Raw genomic sequence first — 21,115 nt, forward strand, 5'->3', positions numbered from 1 at the left:
TCGACAGAGGGAACGGCTTATCATTATTATTATTATTACTATTGCATTTTACCCCAATACAGATATAACAGCAGTGAGCTAATGCCTGCTGATATATAAACCCAGGCTAGCTCTACTAAAACCAGTATCCCTAATAATCATGCTGTGTAAAACTCCTACCTGTTTTCTCTTCTAGTGTGAAGAATCCGTTCTTGTTTCCAGCCAAGATGACGTAAGAGACGACCCCATTTTCACCCAGATCTCCATCTATGGCCACAAAATGATGCAGCAGACTCCCCACCTCTGCGTCCTCCATCACCTGCACCGAGTCGGCTGATATGAACACCGGCCGGTTATCGTTCACATCCAGCAGGAAGACCTGAGCTGTCACCGACGTCTGTTTTCGCTCGTCCTTCCTCTTCGCCTGGTCGGTGGCTGTGACAGTGAAGGCGAAGCTGGTTGTGGTCTCCCGGTCTAAAGGTGCAGCTACAGTCAGACTCCCTGTGTAAGGGTTGATCTGAAAGGGGAAGCGTGGTGAAGAGGTGCTGAGGTCAGGGTCAAAGGCCAGAGAATAGCGGAGGGCGCTGTTAGGAAAGGTCCCATCAGCATCTCTGGCATGGAAAGCAAACGCCAGTGATGCGACTGCAGCGTCCTCCTGCAGACCGAACGTCACCAGTTTATCAGGGAACCAGGGCGTGTGGTCGTTGACGTCCTCCACCATCACACTGACCAGCACTGACATGTTCACTCCAGGAGCCAGTGCTGCATCTTCAGCTCGGACCAGGAGGAAGTACTGCTTGGCAGACTCGTAGTCCAGCGGCTGGTTGATGTATATGTCACCAGAGGAGCTGTCGATGCCGAAGTGAATGCTGCCGTCGCCCTCAGAGATGGAATAATGGAATCTGCCTCTATCTGCGACACCGGCAGAGCCGATGACAGTCGCCGGCTCCGTGTCCTCTTTCACCGTGAAACGCCTCACGAGCTGATGGTCGGAGCGGCCGTGCAGAGCCTCCAATCCATGAACCTGTGGAGGAAGCACACACGGAGGGATAATGTTTGTTGGGTGATTTGCAAAATATCATATCAACATTTTTAAAAGTCCCAGCAAAATTATATCAGATCAAAACACTTGGAATAATTAAAAAGTAGAGTTGAAGCAAATCATTTGGCACCTCTTAAAGTGACTTAAAAACTTTTTAAAAACTTTTCATAAAAAAATAGTATGTGTCTCCCCCTGGTGCCAAACTTTTGCTACTACTACTACAACTACTTTCATTCTTTTCATTGTGCTTATTGTTTTGTCTCTGCACATTTTTAAAAATATACATTATACATACATATTTTTGGACATTTTTCTGTCTCATGTTATTTCCAAATTGTAGGCAAAACTGGTCAAAACATGTTGGCTTTTTTATGATTTTTATGATGTTACAATAAAGGCAATTTAATATTTTCGTCCTCACTTTTTTGAATGCCTGGACTGCGCCTGAATGTAATCACCCTTTTCTAACATTTTCCAAGAAATCCCCGAGAAACAAATACATATACGTATCCAGCAGGAATTTCACCTACAGAGAAAGCTGTAAGTCACAGTGTGAAGTGGAGGAAGGCGGTACCTGTACATGAATGACTGCTGTGTCCTCCAGAGGTGAAGCTCCGCTGTCCTTTGCTTTTACTCTCAGTGTGTAAAACGGTTCAGTGTTCTGGGCGAACAGCTCCGTTGTTCGGATGTCTCCACTTTCACTGTCGATCTCAAAGTGTCGGAGACCCTCCTCCTCTAAACCCACTGAGAGAAAAACCACATGGTGATACTCAGGACCTCAATAACAAAGAGTGCACTGCACAGCTCAGCGTACCCGAATACAAGTGTTCAAAACTGACCTGTAACCATCGAGAAGATAACTGTCCCATTCTCTCCTGCGTCTAAATCTTTGGCAAACATGTTTGTGACTAAGGATCCTGCTGGTAGACCAGCCCAGATCTGAAATAAAGAGAGGAGCAGAGTGAATTGCACTGGATATAACAACAACGCACTCTTGTAGTACGATATCAAAGCTCAACATGTTTACCTGGATGCTGAGCTCCTTGCTGGCAGGCAGGTGTGTGAACTGCGGCGTGTTGTCGTTGATGTCGGTCACCAGGATGTGAACGGTGGCGGTGGCGTTGAGGCGAGGGTGGCCCTGGTCCGTCACCATCACCTTCAGACTGTGCTGGCTGTGCTGCTCCCGGTCCAACGCCACCCAGTTGATGATTTCACCTGGAAGGGTAACGAGAAGAGACAGAGAGATGTATTTACAGATGTATACTACGGGTTACACGATTATCCGATCTCATATTCAGCAGTGCACGTTGCATATTTCACCTTTCATTTTAACTTATTACCTGTTTTAGTGTTGATGCGAAAGAACTTCCCATCTGTGAGCAGGATGTAGGACAGCTGGGCGTTTTTCCCAGAGTCCTTATCTGTGGCCGTGACTGTTCCCACCAGGCCTTGAGGCGACGACCCCTCTGACACGGTGAAGTAGTAAACCTCGCTGCTGAACACCGGGGCGTTATCATTGATGTCCAGCACCAGCACGGTCACTGTGGCTGTGGCTGTGATGTTGGCCAGCGAGGCCTCCCTGGCCGTGGCCACCACCCGAAAACGAAACATGGACTCCGTCTCATAGTCCAGATTGTGGGAGAGATACAACCATCCCGTCTTTGGGTGGACGCGAAACGGAGCAGGAGGAAATCCGGCTTCTGCCTCCAAGGAGTATGTGAGGCCTGAGTTCGACATGTGGGCACCTCGGCTCCGGTGTGCCCTCACCTGGATCACCCTCGAATCTTTCCTGTAGCCCTCACCGATCTCCACCTGGTAGACTAAAGTCTCGAAGGCCAGGCTGTCTTCAGCAGCGGTGCGGTCCACGTTGACTGTGAGGGTCAGTGTGGAGCTCTGTGAAGGTTCTCCTTCATCTTTAGCCACGATCTCCAGGCTGTACCTCTGCTGATGATCCACCTGTAAACTCTGATTTAAAGTAACGGTCCCGAGGTTCTGGTCGATGACAAACGTGCCGTTTCTGGTACTCTTCAGGTAATACTGCACCCTCCCGTTGGCGCCGCTGTCATAGTCGTGCGCGTGAGCGATGAACAACACTGTGCCTGGGAGCGTGTTTTGAGACACCGTGATGGCGTCACTGAGTTTGGGGAAAACTGGAGCGTTGTCGTTAATGTCGGCGATGGTGATGTTGACCTGCGTGGTGCTGTAAACTGGAGAGGTGTCGGTGTAGGACTGAAGGACCAGCAGAGCGTACGGCTGCGACTCGTGGTCCAGAGGTTTGACGTTGCTGATCAGGCCGGACTTCGGATGAACGGTGAACAAACCCTGAGGGTCTCCGGATGAGATTCGGTAGGACACCGACTCCCGAAAGTCTGCGAAGGCAAAAAGCAACAAAACATTACAGGGTTGGTTTTCCTAAATATAAACTCAAACTGAAAAAAAGCAACATTATTATTCTTCTTATTATGATTATTATTATTAAATAATAAAATTAGGTCACTACTATAACTATATGTAATTTGCCACATGAACACGCAGCACACACACACACAGTAAGCCACATGAAGTAATTACAGTGCAGGTCAGAAGATCTCATTAATCTCCTCCAAGTGTTTGCTGCACTTCAACAGTAACTACAAACCACCGAAAACACGCAAAGAGCTTAAGGGTGCCCGACCCCTGTCAAACAGGCCCAATCCTGTTGTTTCTGCTTTAAGTTGAAGCTTTAATCTTTTAATGGATTAGACAACCTTAAATGCCTGTCTAGTGTAGTAGCTGCTGAAGAGACGCAGTGGAGTTACAAACGGACTGTGATGGGAAACAGAGAGAAGAGACTCTACTCAGTGTTACCGTAGATCAAATATGACACAGAACACAAGCTGCTGTATCTCCGTCACTCTGAATTATATATGTATTTATAATATGCGCTCACTTTTAAATGGCAGCTACATCCAATTGCTCACAAAACAAGTACAGTTATTATATGTAGAAATCACACTCCAGCCCAGGTGTGTGTTTATGACAGGACTGTCAACACTGTGTCCGTCTGTCGTTGACCCTTTATCATCTGTCATCCGTACATGTGGCTAAAGAGGATTAAAGATTAAACTGCAGCCCTCCTCTTTACCGCTGCCTCTTCGTGTCTGGAAGGAGATTTGAACAATGACAATGATCGCTCAGTTGTGTTTGTCACAGGTCGTCTGTCGGGACAAATCCTGCTTAAATATTGCATGTCTGCAGCATCCGACTCTGACTGTATTTTCATTATCAGTTTTTATTTCTACGCCATTTTTTAAAAATCTTAATTTAGTTTAGTTTCAGTTAGTTTCCAGGGTGTGTTTTCTCATTTCAGTTTAGTTTTTATTGTTGAAGTTGTGGCACGCAGCTGATTTGCTGACTCCTTGGCAACATTAAACTTCTGTTAACATCCTCCAAACCCCTTCAGTGATTTTTTAAATTGTGTTAAATAATCTGATTATCCGTGGTAAGAGCTGCTCTCAGGCTTGGACGTAGGACGCTCACTCACCCGCTGGGTTTATGGCCTCCACCGTCCCCACGGAGGTCCCCGGCGGCGCGTCCTCGTCCACTGCGAAGGAGTAGCGCGACCTCTGGAACACAGCTGGAGCCTGAGCGCTGCGTAAAACATTGATGGTGACCTCTGCGGGTCTGACTGAGGTCAAGCCCTCGCCGTCCTGCGCCGTTATCGAGAGCTTCACACTGGCTGCACCCAGGTGGGTCAGAGTGGAGGTCAGGAAGAGCATTCCTACACAGACACAAGCAAGTACACTCAGTATATACTCAATGAATAATACTCAAGCTTTATTTGAGTTTTTATCCAGTTAGTCAGGTCATACAATCAGTTCAAAGTTCTTGGGGGGTTTTTTGGTTTCCTAATAACGGCGACACAACAGACGGTCTGCCATTGTTTTTTCTTTCTTCTTGGTCAAAGTCTCTTTGAGATTAGAGCCAGGTTAGGTTAGATGACTGATAACAATGTTAACTATCAACTATCTTTGATTGATTGACAATGACAATTAATCAATAATGTGAATAATTTTTCAAGCAGAAAAATTATGGAGAGAATTTGCTGAGTTTTTCTGTTTTATATCAATATAAAATGATTTGGTTTTTTTTGGTTTGTTTTGTTGTGTTGGTTGGACAAAACAAGCAATTTCAATATGTCACCTTTTGCTCTCGGAAATACTAAATACTGAACATTTTTCCCCAACATTTTATATCAATCAATTAATATGGGAACAAACAATATCTATTTAAGATTTACATACAGGTGTTTTAACAAACTAGGGATAAAACGTTTATTGGGGGCCGATATTCAGCATTTTTCCATTTATCTGTATCAGTGTTTCCTGTGTCTGATTGCTGATAAAATAAATTAATTTAAAAATGCAATATTTTGGCTCTGATGCACCACCCCCTTCTGTCTGTAGTCTCACTCAGTGTCCACGATATCATCTGATCGGTCACACTAAAGTTATCAAATAAATGTAGCAGCAAATGGAAATACTCAAGGAAAAGACCTCAAAATTGTACTTAAAAAGATGGTTCGGGTCTTTTGATGTGGGGTTGTATGAGATTTTTGGCCCTTTACGCTGCCGTTAAACAGCCTTTTCCTTTGGCACTACATTCTGCTTGTGTGTAGGAATACGGACGTTGTGCGGTTGAGGGAATGTAGTACCAGGTGGGACTTATTTCATGTCTCACTGCTGCTACAGTTTCAGCGGTACAATGAGTCAACATTTAGTTTGCTGCATTAACAGACAGACAACAATGGCAGATGGGTCGGAAGAGAGGTGACTCATTTTTATCACCTCCCATCTACAGCAGCAAACATCGTTCTGGACGCACCGCCTCAACACTACTGCTCAATAAGTTTGGTAAAAGGACCCATGTGCAAGCAGAATCATTAAAAATGGTTTTCTATTTATTTTAATATTTTATGTAGTATCACACTGTGAGTGCAGATCTGATCTCACACTCAGCACATGCGGATATAAAGCTTTGGGATTTCTGCACCCCCCTGCTGAGCGGTGACACTGGCAATCATATCAGTGGGACTTACACAAAGTAAGCAGTTGTTTATCCCAGAACACCGGGACTGCCGACAAGTCACTTTAAGAGCATCTGTGACAAGTCACTGCAGCTTGATAGGTCAAATAGAGTTTGAACACAAAATGTTTTCACTTGGAAACAAAAGTGAAACACTAAAGAAAACTCTGTGTCTTCTTCTGCCCGCCTACCTGTTTGTTTATCCAGAGCAAACAAGCTGGACATGTCGCCAGGAACCACGTCATAGGTGACCTGTCCGAACCTGCCAGAGTCTCGATCAGTGGCGATAACGTTGAGGATCTCTGTGCCGGGCTGCGCGTGGCTGCTGATGCTCATGGTGTACTGGTCGGGGTTAAACACCGGAGCGTTATCGTTCAGGTCCACCACCTCAATGTGCACGTAGGTCTGAGCGCTCAGGCCTCCCTGATATTTGAAAAAGTGAGAAAAGAGGAGAATTTTGTACGATCAACACGTGCAACTTTGCAATCTTCACAACTTTGCAATGTACGCAGTTTATGACTCACTGGGTCTTCAGCTTTGATGAGAATGTCGTGGACCGTCTGTCCCGAGTCTCGATCGATATCCTCAGAGACGCACAGCTGTCCGGTCTGCGGGTGGATTCTGAACAGAGGGTGTTTGTCCTGCTTGTCAAAGCCGTCAGACAGAGAGAAGAGCAGCGTGCCGAACTCGGGGCTGTCTGCATCTGTGGCAACAACCTCAATAGAAGGAAAATACAGTTTTATGAGCCTTTAGACACCAAATTACTGCCAATATCAACACGTCCTGCTGAAAATGAAGGGAGGGCTGATCAACTAGTCAACAACATCATGCTGGTGTCATGAATGAACAAGTATTGTAGCAGGAAATACCTCAGAAGCGGCTTTAAGTACTGCAGTCCAGTCGCACGAATAAAATGATGGCAGTGAACCACTGATCTGTTCAAATTTGTACGTGTCATAGGCTACGTACCATACTGACATTTCTAAAAAAAGAGTGCCATATCATGCTCACATTACATGTTTATGACCTGACTTTCATATCAGGAGATGGAGGGGATGGTGGTGGACCTGTGTTTGACCTACAAACACAAGTTCAAAGTCGACCATGTGAGGACAGTTGGGCATTTTTAATAAATCTGGCACAGTTTTAGGAAACTAACATGTCAAGTCATGTATTCCACTGCACCGTATACACAATGATTTGTTGTTGCAGGTGCTGTGACCATCACATGATGGTTTCTAGTTTGTTCCTGCTGCTCCTCTTAAACTTGTAAAGCCTTATTTGACGGTAATCCTTTGTTTGCACGTGCACTCACTGACAGTCTTGTCTGCTATCTACCGTAAGCCTCACCGTGGTATATAAACCTACAAACTAGTCTTTTTTCATGTTTTTATATATTTTGTTCTGCTAACCACTTCTACGGTGGCCCTGAGGGTCAAAACACAACAACATTTCACAAAACACAACATCTGCAGTGTGTTTTGCAAAATGTTGCTGTGTTTTCTGATATGAAATTGTGTTTTGACCCTCAGGGCCACCGTACAACCCCCCATATTACTCGTCCAACTATAAGATCTAATACACAGTTTGCGGTCTCTTTTGGACAATGTCACAATAAAACGGATGTGTTGTTCAGCCTCTGTAGCTGCAGATCTATCCCTAACAGCAGTGCTGCTGCAGTCAGGGTCATGTCTCGGGTGTCAATGTTTAGTCAGAACTGTGAATCATAATACTTGTTCTGCCAGAGAAGGTCAACATAATAAAAGCATAAAAATCCCAACAATCAAAGGGTGAGGAGTTTCATTCAGGCGGAAAACAAGACACCGGAGCCAAACCGCCGAGTAAAGACACGCCTCAGACCCGAGCTTTCATGTCCAACTGTGCGCGTGACAAGAGACACAATTTACAGATAGAGCGCTCACTTTCCTGCCATAAAGATGATATCACCTCAGACTTTATGAACTCTGATTGGTGACAGGGGTCAAGGTCTGGTTAGACGTGTAACACACTCTCCAACCTTTCGGTTACAGGACGTTTGTGTGTCCATGAGTCATTAGCTTTTCTTTTAAGTGTTAACTGATCTCATGAAACTTCTTCTACTTCTAATTCTCGAGACGTCCCTGGAAATAATAATTTGAAGCCCCTATTCAATCAAATGTAATGCCAGACATCACTTATGTTCTCATAAAATGAACTGCTAAATAAGGCGTCTTTTGTAATGGTCTTCAGCTTGTGGTACCAGGCATCACATCTGTCATATCGAAACCACAATGCTGAACTGGACGGAGTGCGTGTGTGTTGCGTGTGTTCAGGATGAACACTGATGTCTTTGTGTGTACACACTGAAGGCTACTTTTGTCTAATGAGACGGAAGAAAAGAGACAACAAGACAGAGAGCGTGAGACGTTGACTGCTCACACAAACTCTTCTTCAGCTGCTCCGGTTTGCATTTAAATCGTCAGCTGTTTTTGTAAAAACCAAACTGGGAGAGTTGTTGAAAGCAGCTGTCCACTGGAGAGAGTTGTTGAGTGGTGGGTCACAAGATTTTTGTCGTACGACCCTCAAAATAAAGTGATGTCTGCTTGTGTTCTTGTCAAAAACCCAGAGTGAGTTATGTGTTGCGTTAACTTTGACTTTGACATTGAATTTGCAGGAAGAATAAGATGAATGCAAACAATGTCAAACAATTTAAAGGATAAGTTCACCCCAAAATGAAAATTCAGCCGTTATCTGCTCACCCTCATGCCGATGGAAAGTCAGGTGAAGTTTTGTAGTCCACAAAACTTTTCTAGAGCTTCACAGCAAAACAGCGTTGAAGCATTCCTCAAAACACCCAAAGTAGATGGGGACTTGTTTTAAAACAGTGTAAAACAACCGAAAAACACTATAAAATTGATCCATACAGCCTTTTAGGCATAACCCAAGTCTCCTGAAGCCTCTAGGTTCCCAAATTGTTTACTTACACCCTCGATGTGTGGCTGAACTTGTGCCTCTAATGTTTTTAGCCTAGCAGCTAAAGTTAGGATTTTGGCCTTAAAGGGTGTAAATAAAGTCTTTTCAAATCACTTTGGGGATCAGGACTTCCGGAGACTTGGATTAAGACAGACACGTTTATATGCAGCCATTTTATGTGTCTTTTTTTCTGTTGTTTTTGTTTTAAAACAAGGCCCCATCTACTTCAGTTGTTTAGGAGAATGCTGCAACGCTGTTTTGCTGTGAAGCTCCAGAAATGTTTTGTGGACGAAGAAATTTGAGCCGATTTTCCAAATTTTCATTTTTGGGTGAACTTCACCTAAATTACAAACATATTTTCACACTCCGGTGATGTCCATGCAGGCAGCTTTGGTGCAGGTAATGATTATTTGTCATTACAGATTACTGCTCATTCTGTTCTCGGATAATGGATGTGCATTAATGTAATGAAAAAAGGCTTGTTTTTTATCTGACCGTCAGTCCTAAACACAAAGATATATTGTTTATAGTGATGCTACACAGAGAAAAGCAGCAAATTATAACAATGAGTGGAAACTAGTGAATTTCTTTGCTTGGAAAATGACTAAAATTACTTAGTTGATCATCAATATAGTTGCAGATTAATCAATTTATCGATGTCAATTCTCAAAGTTTTGAGATTTCTGCCTCCTCTCCATTATAATATAACTAAAAGTAACTTCTCTGTGATGCTCACTCAGTTGCAAAATCTCTTCACAGGAACACGTTGTGGTCACTCTGGATAATCCACAGACTTCACTGCCAACAATGTTTACTGGAACTACTCTCTACCAAAGAAATGGCCACTAAGAAAGCAGCTTACAGTGTCTTCTGTGGATTATCAGGAGTAAGCAGGACAATGTTCCTCTGAAGACAAGTTACCACTGACCACTTCAATCATCATCTTTCATCCCAAAAAAAAAAGAATCTGACCACTACATTTTGGCAGGAGAGGGTTTAGACACTGATCATGTAATCCCAGTGTCTCCAGTTCAAAGTGTGACTGGGTTCGTTTGTTATAGGGCTGCAAAATTAATTTAAACAAATGCATGTTGTCCCCTTCCTCTCTCTGTATTTCCTGTCAGTTCAACCCCAAAATGCCCCCCAAAAAGTGCAGCGGGGTGAAATTTCAGGGCCTTATATCTCAAAACTGGACAGATAAACAAAACTATTTGGATGGAAAGATGCCCCTGAATGTAGGTGAGCAGATATTCTCCAACATACTTGTAAAAAGCAGCTCCCAATGTCACTGTGCTCTGGTATGGACACGTTGTACAGCTGATGCTGGAACACTGGCTCGTTGTCATTCACATCCTCCACCAGCACAGTGACTGTGGCCGTGGACGACAGAGCCGGGTCCCCTCCGTCAGCCGCCACCACCAGGAACCAAACCTCCATCTGTGTCTCTCTGTCCAGAGCTGCAGCTGTCGTGACAAGGCCCGACTCCGGGTCGATGCTGATGAGGCTGTCGTGGTTGGACTTGAGGATGGAGTATCTGATGTCTGAGTTGACGCCCTCGTCTGCGTCTCGGGCCTGAATCCGGATGAGGGAGCTCCCCTGAGGAGCATCCTCGGGAATGCTGATGATGAACACATCCTTCTCAAAAACTGGGGGGCAGTCATTGGTGTCGGCCACCTTCAGGAGGAGGACCGTCTCACTGCTCAGGGGCGGGTTCCCAAAATCTGATGCTTGCACCTTCAGCTCATACAGATCCTGCTCTTCCCTGTCTAGCTCTGCGTTGACACACAAAGCATACAGGAAGTCATCCGTCTGCTTCAGGGCGAACTTGCCATCACCTCCCTCCAGTGTGACGGTGACCCTCTCCTCCTCAAAGTCAGGATCTGACACCGAGATCCGAGCAACATAGTCCCCGATCCCTGCTGCCTCTGACACCACAGCATCTCCTGTCTCACTGAGAAACAGCACACTGATGGTGGGACTGTTATCGTTGATGTTCAGCACCTTCACGCCCACAAAGGTGCTGCTGTACTCCGGCTGAGCCCCGCTATCTCTCGCGCTGATGATCAACTCGTGGAAAGCTTGGGCCTCATAATCAAGCGGCTTGTTGAGGTACACCACCCCACTGGTTTGGTTGATGGAGAAAACCTCGTTGGGGTCACTCTGCCGCCTGTTGATCTCATATGTTACTCTGCCGTTGTCGCCCAGGTCGAGGTCGTAGGCGTGCACCTGACACACAGAGGACATCAGTGGAGCATCCTCCAGCAGCGAGGTGTGATATTCAGTCTGGTTGAACACGGGAGGGTTGTCGTTCTCGTCCAGGACGTGGATGTTCACCTGAAGCCTCCCCGTCCTGGCTGGGATGCCACCATCGAAGGCCTCGATGGTGAGGGAGTAGAAGGCCTGTGTTTCTCGGTCTAGTTTGTTCGTGAGGATGAGATCCAGGCTCGGGTGGCTCTCAGATCCACTCCTGTACTCCAGGTGGAACAATTCCCCCATCTCACTCTCTGTGATCCTGTATCCCCGGGTACCAAACTCACCCTCATCCTCATCTTTAGCTCCTTCAAGCTGAAACCGGCTCCCAGGGGGGCTCAGTTCTGATATCTCCAAGTCCACCTCCTTTGAGGGGAACACAGGTGAGTGGTCGTTCACATCCTTCACTTCTATTTTCACTTTTATCATCTCACCTGTGAGAGTGGCGGCCACAAACTCATACCTCTCTCTGCTCTCTCTGTCCAGGACCACAGCGGTGGAGATGATCCCCGTGTCCGCGTCTATCTCCAGGTCTCTGAACACGTACGAGTCTCTGCTCTCTGAGATGAAGAATCCAGTGCTTGGCCTGCTTAGCCCCGCTCCCAGATCTCCGACGATGGTTTTCGCAGGCAGGCCTTCTTTGACCGACAGCGTCAGGTTGAACACCTGCCCGAGCGACTGCGCGCAAAGCAGCGACAGGACGAACGTCCTCAGGAGCCCAGTTGCGGCACTTTTGCGACCCATTCCTCCTTTACACATGGCTTCCAGCTCTTGGTTTGAGAGGCCAAGTACTCTACATATTTCCGTGTCAAAAAGTCACTCACCAAAAATCACATTTTAGAGCTCCTCTCCAAACAAAAACAGGAAAACGCACCATTTTTGCGCGCCGGAATTCAGCCAGCAGTCATTCTCCATCACGATATTTCAGCAGCTTTTTTTTCTTTGCGTGATTTTACAGACTAGAAATCCACACACCAAGCGGCGTAAATCCCCCTGGGCTCCTTCACACATCCCGGCACTGAGTGGCCACACAGCCCAGTGCGCACTGAGCACACCTCCTCCTGGCAGGCGGCGCGCCCCACGCTGATCGGCTCCATCTGTGGCCCTGATTGCTTCAGATTTAATTAGGCCGACAGATTACTTACAGTGCCGCATGCTCACAGGTGGTATATTATGTTTGACCTCTTGAAGATCATAAAGTGTGCAGGAGGCGGAGGAACATAAAGACATGCAGGCTGAGCTGTGGAGAGAAACCTCAGCTGATACAAGCTGTGATTTAGCTACACTGATCTGTCTTAAAGTGGTTAGAAAATCAAATTAAATCAAATGAATAATAAGAAGTTTAATGAGCTTCACTTTTGGCACATGTCCATATAGTGTTGGGGTGGCGCCCTCTACTGGTACAAACGAGAACTGCAGGGACTTTTCACTGTTTAAGGCTTATTTGAGTTCAAGTTTATCCGGTCAAATCTGGGCTCAGTCAGAGGGGGAGGAAGCGTTCAAATCCTTTACTGAGGTAACAGTGCTAATACTACACTGTGAAAATACTCTGCTACAAGTAAAAGTCCTACTTTCAAAAGTTATACTCTCAAGTATTTAAGTGAAATCAGCTAAATGTCCTTCAAGTGTCAAAAGTAAAAGTACTCAGTGTTCCTCGTCAGTGTTTTAACATCATATTTGATGTTTTTGGATTCATATCACAGCTGCGTTTCATTTTACTGCTCTACATGCTTCTGGTTGAGCTCATTTTAAAGGGCAACTCCACCAATTTTACACATTTGACTCCCAACTTGTCAAAGACCGACGCTTTAGGATCCCGTCCCAACCCGTCCTACGATCCCAAAGCGTCAGGACTTTAAAATTAAGTTGTCTAAATAAAATGTGCACAAGTTTCACAAGAACTCTGAGGAACTTTTCAACTTTAACCCTGCGCTCAAGTTGTTTCTCAGGTCATCTCATACCTCCACCAGGGCCCAACAGTCCCCTTGTGCACTCACTCATAGACACCAACCACCTAAAATATACCTGGTTTATGTCAACAGGATTCATGTATTATTCCCTTAGAAATGAATGAAAATGGGAGATGCATTTTTAATTATACCAGACCTTCAATTTCACATTCATTCTTTTGTCTCATAGCTCTATAAGCACCTTTAGTTGAGCCCACAATGGTCCTGCTGGACTTCATTCCCATCATGCATCCTCCCATCGGTGCTGTAACCAAGCAACAGATGTAACCTGAGCTGTATACCTGAGCAAACAAACAGCCTAGCTGCTGAGTCTCCCCTTTGTCTGCCTCACTTTGTCCAGCAACTCCACAAACTGTAAAAACTCCACCACAGAAGCTTCTCACTGATCTTCTCACTGATTTTGTAGTGAAAATGCCGGCTCACGTGATGCTCTCCTACCAGTGGGATGATCAGGCTCTTGTGAAGAAGATATACAACCGCCTCAAGGATCACGGTCTGCCAGTGTGGATGGATATCGAAGGAGGGGTGACGGGGAACATCAACGACTCGTGAGTACAGTGGAGTGTGTTTAAACCTCCATCGTAACCTGTGACACATGTTGGAGGCTGATAAATTACAATCCATTTGTGTGTTTGTGTGTTTTCAGGATGGCTGCAGGCGTGGAGGAGGCCGTGGTGATTTGTCCGTTCATGACTCCAGCTTACCAGGCCTCCCGCAGCTGCAAGAAGGAGCTTAACTACGCAGACACCAGGGAGGTCATCATGGTGCCCGTCATGCTGGCCAACAACTGGGAGGCCAGTGAGTGGCTGGGACTGATCACTGCAGGCCTGCTGTGGGTGGACTTCAGGTGAGGAGGCCTGTCAGAGGGCACAGGTGACGCACTTTCACACCATGGATCAAACTTGATTTTGGTGTTTGTGCTTAAAATTTTCATTTTCAGAAACGCAGAACAGGATGAGGAGCAGTTTGAGATGTGTCTCCAGTCTCTGGAGGAGGAGATCATGTTTAACGCCGGTCACCTCCTGACAGTTGAGGAACCTCAGACAGAGGTGGTGGATCACCCTGAGCCATCGAAGCCCCGCCTGAAGAAGAAACCGGGTCGAGGGTTTCGCCATGCTGTCTCGAAGCTCTACATCCACGAGTCGGGTAGATATAGAAGACTGAACCTGAAGTTTTTAAAGTGTGTTTCAGGAAGGCTCATTGAATGAAAGTGAAAAACACATCAGTTGTAATCAAAAGGAGATCATAGGACCTTTTTTTAAAGTATTTGGTGTCGTCTGAACTTCAACTTCAGTCATCAGACAGCAGTATTAGGCTATCTTGGCTCAAATGTTGAGTGTCTACGGGATCGAATAACTTAAAGGATAAATTTACGCCGGAATGAAAATTTAGTGGTCATCTGCTCAGCCTCATGCCGATGGAAAATTGGGTGAAATTTCATCGTACACAAAACATTTCTGGAGTTTCACAGCAAAACAGATTTTGCAGCGTTCTCCTAAACAACTGAATTAGATGGGGACTTGTTTTAAAATGTAAAAAAACAAACAAAAATAATAAATAAATAGCTCATCCGGTGTAATCCAAGCCTCCTGAAGCCCCGATCCCAAACTGATTTGAAAGGACGTCATTTACACTCTTTTGAAAGCCGATATCTTCACTGTAGCTGCTAAGCTAATAGCGTCAGCGCACACCCTGTCAGAAGTGGGTGTATGAGCTCAACCGCACATCGAGGGAGAAAATAACAGCTTTTCAAATTAATTTAAGGTCCACTTGCATCCAGAGATTTGCATTATGCTGGACGAGCTGTGTGTATGAATGGAGCCATTTTTTTTGTTGTGTAGGAGAATGCTGCAACACTCTTTTGCCGTGAAGCCCCAGAAATATTTAGTTGATTACGCAACCTCACACAAATTGCCATCGGCATTGGAGAAAGAAGATAATGAGTGAATTTTTAGGTTTTGGGTGAACTTATCCTTTATTCATGACCCCAGGTATCCAGGAACTGAGCCAAACTAAGGAAGTAAACTGAGGCTTTTCCCAAGTTGTGTCTGAGGGGCGGCTCAGTCTCAGACTGATGAAAAAAAACTGCTACACTAAATATTTTGCAGAAATTCATCCAAACTTTTAATAACGACTCTTTGTTCAGTATGATGTAAGTGGGACATTGTGAAATTGTTAGTCATTTTCCAACTGCATGGCTAGATACCATTTAAGATTATTAGCCATTATTTGTAATTGTGGAAAACCATTTAAATTGAATAGCAGTCTGATACTAATCTAAGAGTTCATACAGCTTTTTAAGAGTGGCACCAAAACAATAAAGGCTATTGTCTGATCATGTAAAATTTGATTGTTCTGATCATAATTTTTATGCTCTCTTATTTCTATGTCATGCCCAGGACACAAACAAATAGGATAACAGGATTGTTTCATTACAAATATTCAAATAAGTTTGGTTTACATGAGTGATTGTGCAGAGTAAACGCCTAAGCTTGAAAACATAAAGGTTACAATTAAGCATATGTACAAATCCTGTTTTCGTGACATCATTTCGCAGGTGAGCGACTAACCAGCCTGACCGGTGACAGCAGCAGAAACACAGTGAAGCTCAACAACACACCTGGAGATCATTGTTACTGGGAAGAGATTAAGGGCAACGGCTGTAAATACTACAGGAACATTGTCACCAAAAGATACCTCGGTGAGTAAAGAAACTGATCTTTACTGAACAAAAGAAACAGCAAGTATGTGAAAAATGTCGTCTTTATTCAATGGAGCAAAATAAACTTCACATTTCTGCAAGCCAGAAAAAAAACGGGCAGTTTGTTCATGTCTGTACAACCGGCAATTCTGTTGAGTCGATACAAAAAAACTGATTTTTTTCAAACATTTTTTCTGCCCTCTGCAGGGTTTGACCCCAGCAGGAACCAAGTCCACTCTGAAGCCGGTCCGTCTGAGTGTGAAGAGTGGGTGCTGTTGGTGGATCAGACTGACCGGAGCCATCAGAGAGCCGTCATCATCAAGAACAAACACTCGGGGATCTTCCTGGCAGTCCAAAATGGCCTCTTAGTTGGACAAACATCTTACAACGAAGACTGCAAATGGATCTTAGAGTAAAATGAACAATTCATTTTCAGGAGTTTGTGTCTAGAACATTTTGTAGAAATAAAAATTGTTACTGTGAGAAGATGAACAAATAAAAAACACTAGAATCTTTTCCTCTTGAGGATTTCTGGTTTCCAGTTGACTGGATGGCTTTCTTCCGTCTGCAAGAAAGAAAAGACAAGAAAAGAAAACAATGTGGTCAGATTCTTGTGCCCGGAAACTTAAACTAAAATCTTAACTGGTTTCAAACATTACAGCATCACTTACAGCTGTGTCGTCCTCTTTGTATACTTTGATGGTCTTGTCAGCCTCGGCGGTGATCAGCCTGCTCTCAGAGTTGTCGAACATGCAGGCAAAGATGCCCGACTCGCTGTCCAGAGATCCAGGCTGCACGGCTGCATGAATCCGCTGGAAGTTGTAGCCCGTCCTCCAATCCCACATGTGGATGGTTCCATTGTCGGCTACAGAGGGAGCAAAAAATGAGTCCCGAGCTAAATGTTTGCTCTAATCCAATACTGTACTGACCTGGATTAACAGTCAACATCAACCCAAATAAAAGAAATTAAAAGCTGAACATTTTCCAAAACAAGCTAACAAGCTACTTATGATTACCTCCAGAGACCAACACGCCATCAGAGTTAACAGCGAGTGTGTTGATGATGGCGTTGTGGCCTGACAGGTTCTGGATGAAGTTGCCATCTGGGAACATCCATTGTTTGATGTTATCAGCAGAACCAGAAGCAAACGTGTATCTGTAAAACACAGGAAGTGAGATGACAAAATGTTTAGCATATTGACCATACGACTCTTAATTTGTTGGTTTAAATGTTGTACTATTCTCCCACAGGAGCTTATTTCTATATTATGGATTAATTTCCCAACTGTAGTCAAACCAGACCAACATGTATTCAGTTTAAATGATACAACACTGAGAGAAGAAGGACAAAAAAGATCAGAACCAATGTAAACGTTTAGCATGTTTCCTCAATAACTGATAGTCAGTCAAATATTGTCTACATGTTGTCTACTACTAGTTGTTTCACACTACACAATATGTGTAGTGATCCGAGTTAACTCACTGTCTGGGGTGCAGCACGACAGTTCGGACGGACTTCTTGTGGTTCGTCAGAGTCGCTCTGGTTTTTCCAGCAATCAAATCCCACAGCCTGATGGTTGAATCGTGGCTGCCTGCAAGACGTTAAACCAGTGAAGTTAAAGACGAACCAATCTGCTACAACTTCAACACAACTTCAACATAATTAGTTTGGTTTTGCTTTAGACTTGGAAAAAAAATTACCTGTGATGATTTGTGGTTCTGCAGCCTGACATCTCACTGTGGCCACAGTGTTGGTGTGGCCGGTCAGTGTGTGCACGTTAGCTTTTGTCCTGATGTCCCACACCTGCATGAGCAAAGAAGAAATCCAATAATTTCAGCTAATAAACCAAGAGGAGAACTAATTGTAACTTAACATGCATTTAATAGCGAACATGCAAATCATGAGCTTACCCTCGCTGTGGCGTCTCTGCTGCAGGTCACCAGCACGTCAATAGTCGGATGTAGATCTAAATCGTACACAGCACTAAGATGTCCGTGGTAATGCCTGATGACCTAATACACAGATTAATATTGTCAATAAACACACAGATAATTAATATATTAATTCTGCTGCGTTAACCTCCCTCTTATCATCATGTCATACCTTGTTGTACTCCAGATCCCAACACTTGACTTGCTTGTCTTCTCCACAGGAGAACAGGTAGGGGCTGCGTGTGCTGACCGCCACACCACGCACTGTACTGATGTGTCCAGTCAGGGAGAGTTTCAGTTTCCCACTGGCCAGGTCCCAGATCTGTAGAAACAAACAGTTTCAAGGTCATATAATGAGCATTTTAGAAGATTTCCTGACATAGCGTCTTCACAGCGCCATCCTGAGGTGATACGAGGCACATGATCGTTAAATCTGCAGTGAAAGATGCTTAAAAAAGTGTGTTTTAATTAATGTTGTATCAGTTTTCAACATGTGAACACATGCAGTTTAAAGCTCTGGAGACAGAAAGTTGACCTTATTTTAGATTGTTTGGTAAAACTGCTGTTCTCAAAATCAAATAGGAGCTTTCGAGCTCATAATCTTCTACATCTACATCTACATCTGGACAACCAAAGGATAAAACTTCTGGATAACATTGATAATTTCTTTAATCGCCAAATGTTGATTATTTTAATGTTTACTCACCTTTATGGTTCTATCAGCAGACCCCGTGACAAACCACTGATTCCCAGGCTCCACGGCGATGGACCTCACCCAGCCGAGATGACCACTGATGACCTGCCAGATAAAGCACACTACAGTTAAAAACAAATGCAGGCTTCAGTTTGGTATAAGTGTCAATTTTATCCACAGACAAATGGAAAATAGAGGTCAAAGCGATTTGTAGTTACCCGAAACAGTTTCCACGGTGGATGCCACTGAGGTTTGGGCATGGTTGGTGCTTTCCTCATGAGCGAAGAATTTCTGGTGCCGCCTCCTTCCATGAGCGACTAAAATAAATACATTCATTATCAACTCTGCATTTCTTTCAGGGATGTAACAGCGGGTGTAAAAAAAAAAAAAAAAAATCACATCAAGTGACCTACTAGAGCACTCGACGGAGGGTGAGATCTCCCTGCTCCTCCCGCATGTTGATGGATGTCACCCACACTGGCTGCTGTGCGGCTCACATCTTGCCTAAAATTAAGCAGAATTCATATTTTTTATGAATAAGTTGTGGCAAAATCCTGAAAAAGTCCTGAAAATGTACCTCATCTGGGTGACTTATGCCATATTAAATATTATGGAAGAAAAGAAAGGCTTACCTGGCTTGTGAGGGCGGCAAAGCCAGCGCCATGGAGTGGATTCCTCCCTCACTTGGATTCCTGTGCATCTTCGTGTCAGCAGTCAGAGCCACTCCTGTTGAAAGAAAAACACTGGTATAAACACTAGAATAACACTGCCACACGGTTTGGTTAAAATAATAGTGTAGTTCTTACCGGGTCCAGAAGGATACGCATGTGTTCCTGCGATCAGGTATTCTGGGTCGTCCCCTGGAAGAACAAAATGCTTCAATGTTCAGAAGAAACAACAAGGACATTATCTTCAAATCAGTCCAAATAAGTTACAACACATGTTTAAATACTGGGTTTTCTGGGGGCCTAAAAATACAATTTCGTACAATACTGCCTCTGAAATGCACTCAGTCATCACACTGAAGGGTGCGCACGCAGTGTTTCATCCTCACCTGGCTGTGAGTAGCTGTGCTGCATGCCGCCAGGATGTGAAGCTCTGTCTTTCCCTTCCTTCAGGACAGGCATGTGTAACACGGCACCATACTCCGTTTTCAGTTTCACACCCATCTTAACCTTGTGGCTGCAAATACAGGAAATATAAGGAAATATTATGATGCCTGTTAGAGCGTCGACAATTAATCAATTAGAAGTCAACTATTTTAAACATCAATTAATGTATTTAAGTAAAGAAAAAAAGTAAAAAAATATCTGATTCCAGCTTCTTTAAACTGAATATTTTATAGTTTTATGACAGTAAATTGAATAACTGTGGATTGTGGACAAAACAAGACAACTGAGGACATCATATTGGGCTTTGGGAATCACTTTTCAACACTTTTTTAACATCTTCTGACATTTTATAGGCCAAACAACTAATTAATTAACCAAGAAATCAATCAACATGTTAATCTATAATGAAAATAATCATTAATTGAAGCCCTTGTGTCTATTCTCTAGTACAAGAATGGAGGAAAAGGATAGTTCAAACTCAGTTAAAGATTTGTGAACCCTATAATGTACTTAAAACACAATAAATACAGTTCAAACATGGACATTAATGTAAGTAACAGTTAGCCAGAATCACCTTTCGTCGTCCAGAGAGATGGACTTCGCATGGTCAGACACAAACATATCATGCGTCCTTTTCAGAGATCTGAAGACCAGAGTGTGGACCGAGTGCTTCTGAACATCCTGTAGCAGAAAAGTATCGTGTTAAATACATCATCCATCACCATTAACAAAGACGACGATGTTTATAAATGACTATTATCTATACAGACTAGAAATCGTATCGTAAACGCAACGCGATCCAGCAATTAGCCGGGTCCCGACGTTGAATACGTTGAGTCGCGCCGGAGCGGGAGCGAAGAAAAAGCAGCGAGAAGACTTCAAACCTCGACTCACCTCCGTCATCTCGGTGATGTATGTCCGGATAAACCAGCACAGTTGGAGAAAATTGTGTTTTGATGATTACTGCTTGGTCGCGCTCAAAAATCTATCACAATCCTAAACAACATGTCCAACACAAGCACAATCCGACAACTATACGCCCCGGAAGTAAACAAAACCAACAGCAGCTGGTGTTTTGTCTGCGCCACCCAGCGGCCAGGAGGGGTATGACACTGCAACACAAATACTCAGGCTACAGTAGTACACATTTGAGTACTTTTACCCTACTTTACTCCACTACTTGTATGTTATGCTAGGCCTACTTAACCCTCATGCAATTGTTGATACATTTCATGTTCATTAACTTACTTTTTTGGATCATTTTGGCTTTATTAATGTATATTGCATACATTTTGGCAAAGGGGTTTGTTAATTTTCTTAATTTTAAATTTCATCCTCAGCTCATATAATATGTCTATAACACACTGTGTGTATTACAGACAGACAGCTAAAACTGTTTACATATTATGAACCATGAAA

The 21,115-nt window shown here is 44.1% G+C and overlaps 3 protein-coding genes across 3 annotated transcripts in view; 1 reads left to right on the forward strand and 2 right to left on the reverse strand.

The window, feature by feature from the left end:
* dchs2 (dachsous cadherin-related 2) overlaps positions 1 to 12,268 on the reverse strand; it is a 29,024-nt gene extending 16,756 nt beyond the window's left edge. Inside the window, exons 1-9 of the mRNA XM_084371824.1 lie at positions 10,301 to 12,268; positions 6,610 to 6,801; positions 6,277 to 6,508; positions 4,545 to 4,781; positions 2,362 to 3,390; positions 2,049 to 2,236; positions 1,861 to 1,960; positions 1,596 to 1,765; positions 160 to 1,003 (exon numbers count right to left, since the gene is read on the reverse strand). Coding sequence (XP_084227950.1) covers positions 160 to 1,003; positions 1,596 to 1,765; positions 1,861 to 1,960; positions 2,049 to 2,236; positions 2,362 to 3,390; positions 4,545 to 4,781; positions 6,277 to 6,508; positions 6,610 to 6,801; positions 10,301 to 12,046 — 4,738 coding nt within the window. The 5' untranslated portion in view covers positions 12,047 to 12,268. The remainder of the gene's footprint in view (positions 1 to 159; positions 1,004 to 1,595; positions 1,766 to 1,860; positions 1,961 to 2,048; positions 2,237 to 2,361; positions 3,391 to 4,544; positions 4,782 to 6,276; positions 6,509 to 6,609; positions 6,802 to 10,300) is intronic.
* Positions 12,269 to 12,394: 126 nt separating this feature from the next.
* Positions 12,395 to 16,374, forward strand: LOC311268390 (uncharacterized protein; the record flags this gene model as incomplete). Its single annotated transcript, XM_084372019.1, has 6 exons — positions 12,395 to 12,450; positions 13,664 to 13,805; positions 13,904 to 14,104; positions 14,198 to 14,403; positions 15,815 to 15,958; positions 16,166 to 16,374. Exons 1-6 carry the CDS (start codon positions 12,441 to 12,443, stop codon positions 16,372 to 16,374), a joined length of 912 nt encoding a protein of 303 aa, XP_084228145.1. The 5' UTR covers positions 12,395 to 12,440.
* Positions 16,332 to 20,757, reverse strand: plrg1 (pleiotropic regulator 1). The gene is made up of 15 exons (XM_084371976.1): positions 20,591 to 20,757; positions 20,271 to 20,377; positions 19,639 to 19,766; positions 19,391 to 19,444; positions 19,217 to 19,310; positions 18,998 to 19,088; positions 18,803 to 18,901; positions 18,597 to 18,689; positions 18,063 to 18,212; positions 17,870 to 17,971; positions 17,660 to 17,762; positions 17,442 to 17,550; positions 16,975 to 17,114; positions 16,630 to 16,823; positions 16,332 to 16,523 (listed from the first exon to the last, which is right to left on the reverse strand). The coding sequence occupies exons 1-15, from the start codon at positions 20,597 to 20,599 to the stop codon at positions 16,464 to 16,466; spliced, it is 1,533 nt and encodes a 510-aa protein (XP_084228102.1). The 5' UTR covers positions 20,600 to 20,757; the 3' UTR covers positions 16,332 to 16,463.
* Positions 20,758 to 21,115: the final 358 nt, after the last annotated feature.

The sequence above is a fragment of the Pagrus pagrus genome (genome assembly GCF_965226575.1).
Source record: "Pagrus pagrus genome assembly, chromosome: 2".
Taxonomy (NCBI): Eukaryota; Metazoa; Chordata; class Actinopteri; order Spariformes; family Sparidae; genus Pagrus; species Pagrus pagrus.